The following is a 16,023-nucleotide window of genomic DNA, read 5'->3' as shown; positions in this document are numbered from 1 at the left end:
ATTTTTATTTGAATGCTATCTTGGTGTAGTGCTTTCTGTCTCTCTCTGCCATTATCTTCAGGGTACGTTTTTATCAAGGTCATCAGCCCTCTCTTAACCCCATCATTGTGTTAGCCTTGGGTGCAGGACACATGCACACACCCATCTAATCCATTCTTTGGGCTCAGAAATCCAATTGAATCGGTTTTCAGTGACGTATCCACCAGCCCACCCTGCAAACAGTTGGAGTTTCAAACTTTACAGCTTGTATTTCATTATAGCTTCTTTTCATGTTTTATTTTCATCTATGACAGATGGGAGGTACTTGTGAGACATGGCGTTTGCAAAGCTGGTATTATCAGGAACAAGTAATAAACCAATTGGAGGCCTCTTTGTAGAGACATAGACCTTTGACAATGACAAGTGGCTGTAATATCTGCCCAATATGGGAGCAGTGTAATAAGTGATTGTTATGGTGTTGGGACGTATTGTACAGCACAGTGCGCCTCCCATAGCTCAGGGACAAGGGGCTGATATTGGAGTGACCATATAGGGAGACAAACACAATAAACACAGAGATCTACTGTGCATTGTGTACCGGCCATGTACATACAGAGCAGTGTTTTACCCTAAGTATGTTGGCAGTGCTTGTTCAACGCACAGATGGATTTCAGACTGGACAATGAAATTGCCCTTTGCCACCAAAGAATACAATGGTAGTCCAGGCTTCTTATTTTAGCCTATTTTTAGGGAACTCCGGCTGAAATGACAAGTGTCGCCTGTGGACTTTATCAGCTGAAGCTAATTAAGATTAATTCCACAAGTTGGCCAAATCACAAAATGAAACACTTGGCTGTTAACCGACTGGTAAATGTGCTCTGTTAGAGTCTGTGCACTTCACACTTGAGCAAAGATGTTTGCCCAGATAAAGAAACAGCACTTTGTCATTTTGGTATTCACAAGGACACAAGAATGTCTGTCTTTTTGCTGTTCAAAAAAAGATAGAGTGGTGTTGTTTTCTAGGGAAAGAATCTAGCGGAGTGCAGCATGTAAGTTGCGGACGACTTAATTAGCTAGCTCGGTTTTTAGTCAAGTGTGAATGACAACTAACTGGTGGATGATAAAAAAAAATACTGGAATCTCTGTTAAATCTTTACAAATGCACAAATTAATATTTTTATTAGGGCTGTCAAAGTTAACGCAAAACTCAAATTCGTTTTAACGCCACTAATTTCTGTAACGCATTAACGCAATTGATCTTTCTGAGGTTGTAGTGGGCTCAGTTTCAAAGCTAGAATGAAGATATGGGTATCATATGAAAGAAGGAAGGAGGATAAAAAACGCTCTCAACTCCGAAAAACTGCCATGGAGATTTTCAAAGGGGTCCCTTGACCTCTGACCTCAAGATATGTGAATGAAAATGGGTTCTATGGGTACCCACGAGTCTCCCCTTTACAGACATGCCCACTTTATGATAATCACATGCAGTTTTTGGCAAGTTGTAGTCAAGTCAGCACACTGGCAGCTGTTTTTGCCTGTTGGGCTTGAGTTTGCCATGTTATGATTTGAGCATATTTGTTATGCTAAATGCAGTACCTGTGAGGGTTTCTGGACAATATGTGTCATTGTTTTGTGTTAATTGATTTCCAATAATAAATATATTTATACATTTGCATAAAGCAAGCATATTTACCCACTCCCATGTTGATAAGAGTAGTCAATACTTGACAAATCTCCCTTTAAGGTACATTTTGAACAGATAAATGTACAATTTGTGTTTAATCATGTTTAATCGCGATAAAATATTTGAATCGATTGACAGCCCTAATTTTTATACGAGCATCCGGTCAAATGACAATGTGTTACTCGACTCTGTAGTTCCCCTCAGCTCGATGGTTCGCTTTAGCATCTTTCAGCTCATTGTATTGGTTTTCCAGACTACAATTTTACCATTTGATTCAGTCTCACTGCTCTCATCAGTGCCGTGCCCAGCTGCAGCAGGCAGCTGTTTTCAAAGTAAAAGCCATGAGAAACGCACTGACTTGGTGAAGACCAAAACAGAGCTATAAGGACTGTGAATATTGGGCTTACAGATATCTGGTAACCATCTGACGCCAAATGAATGCTGATATCACTGCTGTATGTGTAGATTAGCAAATCAGATGTTTGCCAACATGTTGGCCATAACAATATTTTGAAGCAATGATGTCATAAATGTTTGCAATTTTCAGCTTATGAAAAAATTTTAAAAGATTAAGAATGCCTTAAGTATTTCATAAAATGTTGTATGTAAGAGCATGTATCTAAGAGCATGTATATACTGTATGGTATGTGGTTGTACTGTATGTATGGGGAAGGGTGGAAAGTCTCTGGCAGACGTTTTGTTTTCTCTGGCTGAGTCACTGATGCAGAGGCATAAGAATAAGGTGGTTTATGTGAGTGAAGCCACTCACGGCGCTGGTCAGTCGTGATACTCTGAAGGAAATCTGAGGTGTTGTACTGAACTCTCCTGTCTGCCTCCCACTGAAGCATGATAAGCAACTCTTGTTGCAGTCTAGCTCAGCAGCTTACACCAGCGCGCCATGAGGCAGTTGTCAAAGAACTGTGAAGGCACAAAAGCTCTATCAGCATGTTTGGCTGGAATTAAAGTGACATTTTGACGATTTAAGTTCTTCCCTACCCTGCTCGGGCTCTCCAGAGAACATGCCGGGCAGACTAAATGAATAAATCCTTGGATGTCAACAGCATGTAAAAGCCTACCTTCAGTCAACTAGCTAATCCTCTAATGAATCAGTAGCAATACAGTACACTCACACAGGCACATTGTTGCTTTAAGGATGATTTAGTATCAGTCATAAAACCGGCACAGGAGAGTCTAAACGTTGCCGACTTCTGAGTAGCAACAAGAACAGAATTTTATGTAGAAATACACAAGTGCAAACTGTGACTGCACAAAAAATATGTTTGAATACGGTGTAGGGTGTGTGCCTGTAGAGCAGTGAGTGCTGTGTAATTGTACCGTGTAAGTGTACATCCTGGTTTGAAGCACATCACATTTTCCATTTAAAAGTTTTTTTAAGGCGCTACACTGACGCTGTGTTCTTGTTTTCTAAATTGTATGTAATGTTCAAGGCTATAGCAATAGTTAACCACCTTCTCACACTTTCTCTGTTGTGATTATGGTGACTGCCATGAATTTACACTGCACTGTCCTGTCTTAACTTTCTTTAAAGCATCATAATTGAAGTGGTAAACTAGAGCCAAAATAACCAAACCAGAATCAGATGATGGTAATTTGAAAAGTGCTGAGCCAAATTGACCGCAGGTTCTATTTTTGAGAGTTTGCTTTGCTAGACAAAAAGGCAAGGTTTGAGGTTTGAATTAAAGCTGCTTCATACCACAGAAGAAGAAATTAAAACATGTTGCTGCATGGCCTGGGTTTGACAGGATATGTAGTGCAGACCATAAGGAATAGGGCAAGGATGCTTTCTTTTGTTATGTTGAGTCTGTAGTTTAGCATATTGGATTTGATATCAAACAGGCCCTATTCACAGCAGACATTTTGACATGTCATTTGAGGAAAACCATAGGTGTAATTAATAAGGGTTGCTACCCATTCACCTGTTCCAGGGCACTACTGTTTTGCATTTAGCATTGGGTTCCTGACATGGCTCACTGACACACATAAAAGGAACAAAGCCAGCATTAATGGTGGTAATTACACCTTTTCTTCTCCTGCTACGACATGTCAAAATTTCTGCTGTGAAAAAGCCCCGTTGTTATAGTGAAATTCAGCTTTCATTGGAGGGTGTTACATCCACATCAGATGAACAGTAGGAACTTATTACTCATAGTACCCTGATTTTAGGGCAGCAACATGCTTTGGACTAATTAAATTTTGGTTGAAAATACAGTTAATGACTCGTATTAAGTCAGTGATCAGGAGATATCAGCAGGTATCCTCTCTGATGATGATCTCTCAGGGACTCAAGACATCTTTAATTATTGCTTATTTCATGGACTTTTTGCCTTCAGTCTGGTCTTCAAGTGAAACTGATCTTAATTGGTCTGGTAACGAGTCGGGATCATTCCACTTTTTGGTCATAAAAAAGTAAGCTGAAACTTAAGTGACAGTGTTTATTAGAAAGGGCCACAAGTCATCCATTGCTCTTAAAACTTTAATGTGAACACCATAATGCTGAAAATGAGCACTTTCAACTCAGTCATTGTTTAATTTCAAACCCAATAAACAATGTTAACTGTACAGACTGTACATTGGAGTTCCCAAACAACAAAAATAACTCTCTGTCCTGCTATTTAGTGAGTGTACTGTCTCATTACTCCCTAGCTATGTCAGGAACCAGTAGAAAACATTTATATTGGATACAAGCTCAAAGTTAAACACATGAGGAAGTACACAATACAGTACATTGTATTTACGCCACGCCTCGCTCCTCCATTAAATGACAAAGGAGACTTGCCTCTTGGGTTCACGTGAGTGGAACTTCCCCTGACTGCGTAGATCACTGGTAACATTGTGTTCTGTGTTTGCTTTCCACTGACCATAAAACATGCTGCTAAAGAGCCACATATGACATTGAAAGCTGATATGTTCAGTTGATAGAGGCTTTTCCCACTTCCTTAGTCAATATCTATTTCCATTATAAAAGTCAGTTAATATCAAAGTACAATCTGAAGATTTTTATTTTTTTTAATTCAAAATTTTGAGAAGTACACGGCAGCTCTCTTAAGACGCTTTCACAAGCCAACATTTAGTCCATTTTAATCAAACTGGTGCGGTTCATTTGGACAGTTGTGAACGCAGTAACCATACGCTGGTGCACGGTCCAAAACAACTGGTACGAGACTGTTTGCGAGAGACAAAAAGGGGGATTTCGGGTGGTCTGTTCGGGCATTTGTTGAGATGGACACAGGTAAACGACAGGTTGAGTGGGAGAGGACTGACCTGGACTACTGCAGAAGTCCGATGTTTGCTTAACATCTGGGCGGAAGTGAACATACAGAATACGCTAAAGTCCACACAAATAGTGAGGTTTATAAAGTAATTTAAGATAAACTGGAGAAAGGATTCATGCTCACAGTAGTTCAGTGCCAACTCAAAGTGAAAAAAATTTGACAGCAATATTTTAATCTGCGATTCCCTGCGTAGAAGTGGCAGCTCTCGAGACGAAAAAGATAAATTCGCTCCTTCGTAAACGCCCTTTAGCAAATGAATTTTTGTATTTGGTCTACTTTAATTTTTGCTGTGAAACACAACCAGACTAAATAGAAAACAAACCAAAAGTATCAATTTCACTCTGATTCAGAGTAGCCAAACGAACTATGGCTTGTGAAAGCGCCCTTAAGGCCCTGACGTCCGTTGGCCTAGTTTTTTTGGTGTCCCGCACTGTTGGCTCTATTCTGCATGTGTCTTGAGTTTCTTCTGCCGATTCAGCATGTTGAATCGGCAGCGGTGCCCGTTGGTGAGAGAAATCACTCCGATTGGCTGTTCAGCGCAAACGAATCCGTGCACGGGAAGAGAAACGGAAGTGAGGAAAACAAGCCAACGAGTAAAGTCATGAGGAAAAACACAGAAGGCTCTCCTCATTTTCATCGTCATCTCATCTGATCATTCCAATACACAGATTTTTTCACAACAACGTGAACGTCTGGAATGAAGCTTGTCTCACATAGGCGCAGGACGTACGTGGTAGTTGGCCGTCAGCTGTAGTCTTTGCGGTGTGTTCGAGTGCAACTTTTTGGCCAAGACAAAGGCGAAGCAACTGGTGGCATTTGTCACCTCTAGTTCTTTGATGTCCCCTTGGTGTGTCCCCAGCTTTAGATCCACCGAAAGCCTGTTAATGATACCAGACATTGTATTTGAACTGCTGTGGAAGCCATCTTTAGTGTTGCTATCTCTCCATTAATTTAGCTGTACCACACCTCTCCTACAGCCCCTTCTAAGTAGAAACATTTCAACACAATTAATGTTAATCATATTGTCTAAATCATGATAATAATTCTCAATTGGCACATGGAGTGACCCTAGGTCAAAGGGCACAGTTACCCCACTCCGGTCAAATTCTCCAGAACATACAATTGATGTCTAATTCGGTCTGATTTCAAGCAGTGTAGTATGAGTATCCCTGTGGTTTTTTGGGAAGCAGCTGATGGCTCCATCTGGGTGTGTTAAATCTGAGCTGAAACAGGAGAAGTGCTGGACTCCGGCCAGCTGTTGCTCTCTGACACCACTCGCTCCTTAACACCACCTCCCCACCATAGACACCTCTGATCATAAAGACTGCATGAATAGAGAAACACACACACCACACACACTACAATCGTCTCCATTTATTTTAGCCTTACAGTTAGCACTTAGCATCATTAATACCCCAATGAAGGCTGCTGAGTAGAGATGTTGGCATTTGAGTTGCTCTGTCTCAGATGAGGGGAGTCATATTGCCAGTTGCATATTGTGAAATGGTTTACTGGGTGTCAGGCAAAGGTCAGGGTCTATTCTGGGCCTTATGCATAATGCTGGGTCTGTTCCCCTGAACATGGCACCCACATAGGCATACATATGCACACGCTGAATGTCACACTGGCTTTACAAATGATAAACAGCACAGATGTTTATTTATGTGTTACATTACATCATGGCAGCTGTCTGTTTTACTGAATGATACCGTTTTAAAATGGAAAATATTGTTTGTGGGGTCAAAAGGGGGTCTCTTTTTCTATTTCACCACAACACGTGTGTAGTAAGACCTCACAAACTGAATGTGTGAAATCAATCATTTTAGAATATTGGCATATTTGTAAATCACCCATAGTATCATTAAAAATGAACAATGTATTAGACTTTTGACTGTAGGGCTGCAACTAACCATTATTTGTGTTATGGATGAATTTTTTCTTGATCAGTTGACTAATCGTTTGGTCTATAAAATGTCAGAACATAGGGGAAATGTCTAAGTTGAGTTTTAAATAGCTTGTTTTATCCAACCAACAGTCCCAAAATCCAAAGTATTCAGTTAACTATAGAGGATGAGGGAAAACCAGCAAACACATTTGCAATTCATTAATTTGTGAAGCTGGAACCAGTGTATTTTTAATTTTTTTACCACTATTAAATTATGTATCTATTATCAAAACGATATATGATTTATTTTCTGGTGATCAACTAATTGTTTTATCTCCTTTTGACTGTAGTTGAAAATGTTCAACATCCCAAGAAAAGAGTGAAAACTGCAGCAAAATTCATTTCTGTCTTGATCACTGTGATCAAAACAGAATTAGTGTAATTATTTATGTGAGAATATAGAAATGAAGTTGTGTTTGCACAGGCACAAATGCTGGGAATCTTTTTTTCCACAGCTTTGTTCTCATTGGTCAGCAATATCACATGATTTGTTGAATGTTTTGTTTTTCATTTTGAACGCACATTTTAAGTTTTGACCAGATACTAGGTATGCAGCACAAAGTAATTAGTCTGTGGTTTACCGTTGTCACGTATCTGTTATTTGCTGCCCTCTAATGATGTTATTCTGATTGCACCTATCATTGATAGTTTTCTTTTTCGTCCTCTTCAATTGCTGGTGATTACTCCATCCAGTCACTGAGGTCAATTCTGATCTTTCTCAGCTGTGTTGGAGCAGAGATCAGATTTAGCCCAGATGACATCATATGCAGAGTTGGTTAATCCCAGGAAGAGGACTTTGTGTGGCGCTGATGGCTTGTACCAGCCACACAAGTCTACGGAGGCTACCACACGTTAAAATACACAAACCACCACCTAATCCGTCATTACATAATCATAAATTTGTACAAGCTTCAAGTGTTTTACTCTAAGAGGGATCTTTGAAATGGCATGTAACATTTCATCTCACACCCATCCCCAGGATGTTGTAATTACAGGATTTGATCCTACCAGGGCAGTATTTGCTGGTAGCGCTGATATCGACAAATCTGTAAGCTTTTTAGCTGGGAGCAGCATCTAGTATAAGTCAGTTACCACTATTTATATCCTCATGTCCATCGTCCCTTCAATCATCGTAATTTGACTGATAAGCCAGCCAATGAGGTTGGCTGAAGAAATGGTATCTGATCATGGGCGCCGGAAGTAGAGGGGTCAAGGGGCCATTGGCCCCCCACCCCCACTTTACGGCCCTGTCTCACTTTCTTTTTAAAGTCGTGAATCACTGTAGCCCCGCAATGATATTGAAACACGGTAAAAAAGACAATCATTCCCGTCTGCCCCGTGCTTGTCCAGACTGGAGGCTGTCAAAAGTGTTTTACTCTACAGATGTGCTCTCATTTTAATCCGTGCAGCAGCTGTCTGCACAGCTCCGTCTCAGCTGAGTCTCACGTGACCGCGACCTGAACTGAAGCGTTTATTTACGCTTCTCTTCTATTTTGTTTTTTTTTGTTTTTTTTCAAGAATTCGTGCGTAAATGCGAGGTTGATGCCCAATAAAAAAGAACTGTATAAAATATTTATCCACATTTTGCAATCGGCAGAGCAGAGTGTGGATCTTGGCTCACGCGCGGCTCACGCCTATTTTTTACCACAAGCCGCGTGCAGTTCACAGCAGCAACAGTCAGTGATCTTCTGTCAGTATATTGACATCATACTAGCAACATTACTACAGTTTCAATGTCGAGACATCTGTAGAATATGTCACTGACAGTGAAAGTGATCTTTTGACTGTATATTGACATCATACCAGCAACATTACTACACTTTCAATGCCTGTATCTGTAATATGTCACAGACATGGAAAAAAAGTAAAGATTTATTTTTAAATCAACACTTCCTTCTTTCATTTCAAAATAAAAGCCCTGAAGCCTTTTTTTCTGTGGACAGAATTCCTTCATTTGTTAACATGGGGCTTTTATTCTGAAATACACACAAACAACAATAAAATCAGTAACTTCCTTCTTCCTCTGCATAGACTCAAATTAAGCAAATATATCGATTCTGGCATTAAAAAATTGATTTCAAAATTGTAAAAAAAAAAAATTATAATTGCGATACATATGTGAATCGTGTTTTTTCCTACCCCTACATGTCTGGTTGCTGGTCTCATGCAGAGACAATTTGGTTTCAGATATATCGAACCCAGATACACAGAAATGCACACAGGGCTTCAGTGTGGAACAGCTGAGGTGGAGAGGTTGCTGTAGCAGCAGGTTAGACAGGGAAGGGCCCTTCTAGCCTGCGGGTCAGCTGCCCTGGACACAGGCCAACACACTTGGCAAAAGCTGCTCTCTGCATGACACCACACGGGTAACCAAAACTTACACTCCAGTTAAGTATTACAAACAAGATGAAGTTTATGGTGAATTGTTAAGTCATCCGAAAAACAGTTTTTGCTTTTATTTTGCCCTGCGAATGTTGCGTCACTAAATTTATGTAGAAGGCTTCAGAGGTTTTTATGATACAAATACCTACACGAGGTAAGGTGAAGGGTGTAGCTGACTTTAATTTGTAGATACATGCGGGGGAGAAATAAACCCCAAATACATTCCCCTTTACAAAATTGTTTCTGCGGGTGCAGCCCTGCCATGTCCGGGGAGCATGTCGGCACAGGGAGCAGATCAAAGATCATTTGAGCTGTGAAAAATCCTTGTCATATATGCAAAGATGTTACATCAGACATTTTCAGCTTGGCCCTGGTCATTTACACAGCCATAGCTTAGCCCATCTGCTAGGAATAGAGATGACTTAAGTACGTAAAGCTGCCATAAGCCTCTGTTTCCTATTGTAAGCTGTTTTAAAGGTTCCTGTGGTTTTGTGCCATCTGTTTTGACTCATTATTTATATATTTTATATTTTCTTTCCCTCTCCTCGCTGGCATGGCCTGACTTGTGCGAGACGTGCTCGTTGTCCGTATACATGTGGGAGGTGGATGACAACGCTACAGCAGTTCGCCGCTCCGCCTCCCAGACTAGTCACGTGTCTTCCTCCCACAGGCCTCCACTCCTCTGTATTGCCTCCTGTCTTCCACTCTCAATTTCTAGCCCTCGGCATGCACAGTGACTGCTTACTTCTCTGGCACTTTTCGTTGTTGGCATCATCTTGGAGCAGGATGCTGAAATCTTTGTGTTTCCAATTGATAATAGAAAATTATGTTTGTTATAGTCTCTGTTAGTTGGCGCATGTTGGCATCATATGGGAGCAGGAGAATGCCTCTGTTCTCTTATCGATTGTATGAAGTCATATCAATCATCTCTATTACATGCTTGGGGTTTTTGGTCAAATTATTATAAGCGTATGCACCTCCTTATCTAACGTTGTCACCTGTGTATGGCTGTCTCTTCTTCTTTTTACCAAACTACATAGTTCCTTCAGTGTTTGCCAGTTGTTTATTGTCGTTCATAAGATCTTACTTTATACCCCATTTTTTTATGATCTTCTTTCTTTTATCATTCATTGTTTCACTTTCATCAAAGTGTTTCGAAGTGAGTGCTTGACAAAAAGTACTGAAAGCTTTTTTTAGATCAACGTGATAAAATCAACCTTTGGTAATGTATCTAAACCTCGCTGTTAACGCTTCTCCAAATGTCGCTTCTCAGTAAATCAGGGTTCCCACGCGTCCTGAAACACCTAAATAACCTGGAAAACAGTTGACCAATTTTCCAGTCATTAAAAACACATGGAAAATGAGAGAAAAAGTAAAATGTCCTGGAAAATTATTTCAACATTCTCCTATTTTCCTTTAAGGCTGGCCCTCACTAAAAGATTTTTCAAATCTTAAAAGATGTTGAAAATGTGATGTTAAATTTAACAGCTTCGTTCCTATAGTGTGTGGAGAGCAACGATTTGGCCAAAACAGCACTCCACACACTGACAGAATCATTTCATGAACAACAAGAGTCCTGACTAAAAAAAACGAAATCTCTCGAGATCAAACGTGACTTGAGTATAAACAATCATGACAGACGACGTGTAGGAAGAATCGGTGATGTTGGTTTTTGCATTACTGTGTACTGTGTTCACAAAGGATGGATGGATGAAGTCATGGAGACACGTTAAACACTCTCGTTGTTGCCACAAATCAACATGTTGGTCCTCCATTTCTGAGGTCCATCTTAATACTACTTTAGGCCTCGTGTTTTGCATTAGCTCATGCATTAGCCGTGGCCGCTATGACGGCGGTTGTTGTCCTTCCGCTTCAGTCAGCTTGGTTCACAATTGGCTATCATTTTTTCCCTCATGACTGCGTCATCGGCTGTCCTCGGGGTTCCCCACACACAACAGGATATCCAATCATAAATATTGAACATGTTTAATATTTATGATTTGAAATCAGAGCGGCCAGGATGGACTTCAGAGCCGATCGTGAGATGTAAAAAACAAGCTTAACATACCTCACACCACAGTAATATCTGGAAAGATAATCTTTAGAACCATTCAAAAATCGGTGCTTTGCTGACGATTGTCGGGAAGGGGATATCGGGCCCAAAATCGGCTTGATTCTTGTGTAGTGTGTACCTGGCATTAGCTACGTTACTAGAGTCCAAAACGAATAACATTGCCATCTGAAAGAGCTAAGTTATGTTCAGGATCATATTAGTTCTCAAATGGCAGTTTATGGACTAGAGTATTTTGAATGGGCTGCTCTCGGTTATGTTATGGAAATGCTGTGAACTCACTCCCCAGTCACGTCACATGGGATTGGGAGCACATGCAGGTTGGATAACATTACTTAACGCTGCTTTCTTCCCAACTTGTTTTAAAGGTACTGTTTGTAACGTCCATTTAATATTACTAGTAAAAGGGCTATGGTTTGTGGTGTGATGAACTGATAAGAGTCAGTGGCGGTTAATTATCCTAGCAAACTTGACTCTAACTTTGAATCAATTTGACATAATTTCTAAGCATGTAAGAGACAATTTCATGGAGAAGTTATAGCCACAGACTGCACGTCTTTTAAATCAGACTTCCACAGAGAGCGTATTGTGCGATAGCTGTCTGTCATACCAGCTAGATCCTCACTGAAAAAGTCCTGGAAAATGATCTCTAGAAACAAGTGAGAACCCTGCTGCATTCACATTAAAATGCAAGTATTGTGAAGTGTTGAGATAGTAGATTAACAACAGATAAACACATCATAGCGAATAAACTGAGAATAACAGAAAAGGTGTGGTTCCCTGCCTGCAAATGCAGCTCCCTCCCTCAGAAGACATGCAAACATACAAAACTGGTCATTATCATTAGCCAATCAGGTGTTTGATTACATTGACACAGACCCTCCCACTTAAAACAGAGAGATGTGTTGGAATGGTAATCCCAACAACACAGAGAGGACCACAGGGCTCCAGCTCTGTCTCTCTTCCTTCACCCCCAAAACATGTGAAAATCAAACATTTTTACTCTATTCATTTAGATATTGTCCAAAGTAAAAGTCCTTAGAAGTGTATGATTCAACTTTTCCCATGGTCTAGTGTTAAAAAAGTTAACAAAAATCGCAATAAATTGTAATATCAAATCACAATACTCGTAGAATCGCAATATTTTAAATTCGCAATACATATTGAATGGGCACCCAAGTATCGTGATAGTATCGAATTGGGAGTCACTGTAGGTATTGTCCCAGCCCTAGTTTATATGTGGGAAATTTGGCACACCGTAAAGCAAGGTTGGTTAATAAATAAACCATTAACCATCTTTTGATTGAACCTTGAAGTGAAACCACAGAACACATCCCATAGGACTGAGAACGGCCATCACAAAGGGATGGAAAAGGAAGTCCCTTATTGTGTTGAGCACGGCTCATACTTTGTTTGTGCGCTGCACTCCTACGTGTTAGGAGGGCAACAGAAGACAAAATGCTCCTGATTTAATAAAGGCCTAATGGAGTGAATGTGGGAGCTTAACAGCTTTCAGCTTTTAGTTTATATAATTTAAAATAGAAGTGCTTTGGAATGAGTTGCACATGGGAAACAACTTTTAAGATTTAATCTCACTTCACGCACCTCTTGAGAAGTTGCATGAATGTGTATATAGGATACTAAGGTCTTACAATAGAGGTAAATCTCATGTATGGCTGTATCAGAGGTTATTCTATCAATTTGACAAACAGGATAACGTACTTCTTTAGACCCATGTAAAGCCAGTATTGGTTGGCAGAGTGTGAAAAGGGGGACTGCATACTGCTATTGTGGTCGAGGGGCTTTAACACAGTCTGTGGCACAGCTATTGAAGATTAAGGAAAGGAATTAAGTTGGGTGTGTGTTTGTTCTATCCTCTTCACGTTTGTCTATAATGCCCTTGTCATCATAAGAGTGGGGTTAATCAGATTACATTTGAGGTTGTAAAGCTGTAGCTAGCGATATAATGAACAATATGTCCCAGTGGGTTGATTATCGGCCATGTCATCACTAAAGCCTGCTGCTCACCAGCTGGAAATGCTCTTTATTCTCTCACACCCCACAAGTCTGATCTGATACTTAATTCAACTTATATTAGGCATTGAAATAAGGTAAGTATTTAAGTTAATTGCAGGCCGAGGTAATCCTGTTGATGTGTATGCAAGGTCGTCACTCATAAACTACTGTCTTGTACTTGTGTTGAAGCCATTCAAGGATTGATGCTTCAAAATAACTTATTTTTTATTTTTTATTTTTTTTACAAATACACAATGCTCTGTTTTCTCCATTGAGAATAATTTCCCCCCCACAGGGTTAACTGAGCCAAACAACCAACTTCCTAGATAAAGAATATTGACTTTGTGCGTTATCCAATTTGTGAGCTATGTAATATTTAACACTCACCCTTCTTTCTTTCTTCTCTCTTCTCTTTCAGGAACCTATAAAGTCCAGGGCGCCACAGCTCCATTTGGAGTATAGATTTTACAAACAGTTGGGAAATTCAGGTAAGAGTCATACAGCTTGTAGATTATTAGTCTCTGATACACAGCACCATAACCATGAGTTAAATGGGAATGGGCCTTTTCACACTAGATTGGGGGGAAAGAAAACTCTGACTTTTATATTTCGGAAACAGACAGAGACAATCGTGTGCAGGTGGATAAATGTGTTAACTGTTTATTACATGGCTTTGTTGAATACTTGATCCTGATTGAAGAAATCACGGCGTTCTACGGTCTGTTATTTGACAGACCGTTGCTATGGAAGCATTTCTGATCTCGGACTCTGGAGGACCATTTTTGATTTTGCTGGTCAAATGTCACTATGACCTCACAAAACACATTCCATAACTCAAGAATTCATATGCTAAATATGACAATTTCAAACAAATGTCTAATAGGATAAACTGATGAGGTGATGACATTTTGGAAAGCCGTGGATGTAAACTGTAACTTGACTGGTTGGTGGAGGCAACCATTTTTAATCCATAAAAATGTCGACACTCCGATGGAGTTGGCTAAATATGATGATTTTTAATCAGCTGAGTGGATTTTTTTTTCAATGCCATGCCACTGGTATATAGCTTGTGTGAAACAATTTATTTACATCAAGGAGTTTATACTGTAATGCAACAAATGTGATCATACCTTACCATTCTGCCTTTTATTTTGAAAAAATGGACTTGAGTGAATACTTAATTTAACCGTTAAATGCCAGGTCTGTAATTTAGTTGTTGTGCAGCTTTTCGTCCAATCAGGTTTTCATTTTTTTTTTAGTACAAATATGATTTACCTTCCTCTGTAATTATCCAATTAGCACAGATCGTGTTCATTTTGGAAGAGCTTAGCCTAGTTTTCTTTTCTGCACTGCAATGTGCGACCTCAGTTTTCAGATTTACAGCATCTATTCAGGAAAAGAACAGTTTTTTTTCTTGTGAAATGTGCCAGTGTGGTTTGGATGGAAAGCAAAAATGGAGAGGGAAAGATGCATTTTCGAATGTGGATATGTAACATTGAGGAAACAGACACACAAAAACAACTCCAAAAAGCTTCCATTCTACTTGAGGCAAAATTTCACAGCGTGTGTCTTTCCACATCTGTTTGAGCCAATGGATGCTATGAAAGCCTGCTTCCTCTTTTCTAATCCCACCTCTACGGTACCCAGAGTCTTTCCTCTCCTACAGCACTGCCCCACAACATGGTAATGTGCTATGATGCATAGCTGTGGCTCCAGGGCAGCAGCTCTTTTGATCTGGTCTGGCTGGTCAGTTAGTTACAGAGGGTGAGAGGGAAGGCAGAGTCAGATGGTTGGGAGGGACCGGGGCTTGATTTTCTTACACAGCACTGCCTGGCTGGCTGTTTTTTGGAAAGGCTCACCTGTCATGTTTGTGTACGTTTGTGTAGATGAATGTGTTGATTTGGTTTGCTCACGACACTCATGCTCAGTCTTTAATTCAGACACCATATGCAAACATGTCCCTGCTACTTATTCAAACTGACAAGAGGAAGAAGTAGACAAGAGGTCTGTGCATTCTCCCACTCTGCAACCACCCACACCTTCATGTCCCATCAGTTCTGTCCTTGTCTTTTCTCCCAGACCTTTATAGCTGAGTAAATGCAGGACAAGTACCAATTCCCAATTTTCATTTTATAACACAATTGAGCCTAAAGTAGGCTAACTTGGTATGGTTAGCCAGTTTTCTGCTTTATATACTTGGTGTGGCAACTGGGGTCAACATACGTAGTAGACCACGGAGTCTTTCCTATTTCGTCATGATTAGGAGGGGCCAGCTGAACCACACTTTCAAATCCAATACGGTTTGAATTTTGTTGGCAACATCACCTGTATTATTAACATGATAACATCATATGCCAACAATAATATATGTGAATATCTGAACAGTATCTAAAAAAAATAACAATTTGTGCGACAGTGGTGATCTACATGGTGATCACTGTATAACAATATACTGTCAATTTGAAAACTCATATGTTATAAAGTATATTTATATGGGTGTGCTGGGTTTGTCATTATAAGACTATTGCAAGTGGTCCGTTTCTCTCGCTGCAGTGATCCTCATCTGTCTGACAAGTGTGTGTGTCGTGGTCTAATTTAGTGACACGTGCCAGCTTCCTTGTGCCAGAGCAAAAGCCCTCCACGGTTGATAAGG

The 16,023-nt window shown here is 40.1% G+C and overlaps 1 protein-coding gene across 8 annotated transcripts in view; it reads left to right on the top strand.

Annotated features, from left to right (window-relative positions):
* Positions 1-16,023, top strand: part of csnk1g2b (casein kinase 1, gamma 2b) — a 41,626-nt gene that overhangs the window by 8,408 nt on the left and 17,195 nt on the right. For all 8 annotated transcript variants that reach the window (XM_074634816.1, XM_074634813.1, XM_074634819.1 and 5 more), the window contains exon 3: positions 13,789-13,858. In XM_074634816.1, the coding sequence (XP_074490917.1) occupies positions 13,789-13,858 (70 nt within the window). The remainder of the gene's footprint in view (positions 1-13,788; positions 13,859-16,023) is intronic.

Source organism: Sebastes fasciatus, chromosome 5 (genome assembly GCF_043250625.1).
Source record: "Sebastes fasciatus isolate fSebFas1 chromosome 5, fSebFas1.pri, whole genome shotgun sequence".
In the NCBI taxonomy this organism is placed as follows: domain Eukaryota; kingdom Metazoa; phylum Chordata; class Actinopteri; order Perciformes; family Sebastidae; genus Sebastes; species Sebastes fasciatus.
This window is presented reverse-complemented; position numbering and strand designations above follow the sequence as displayed.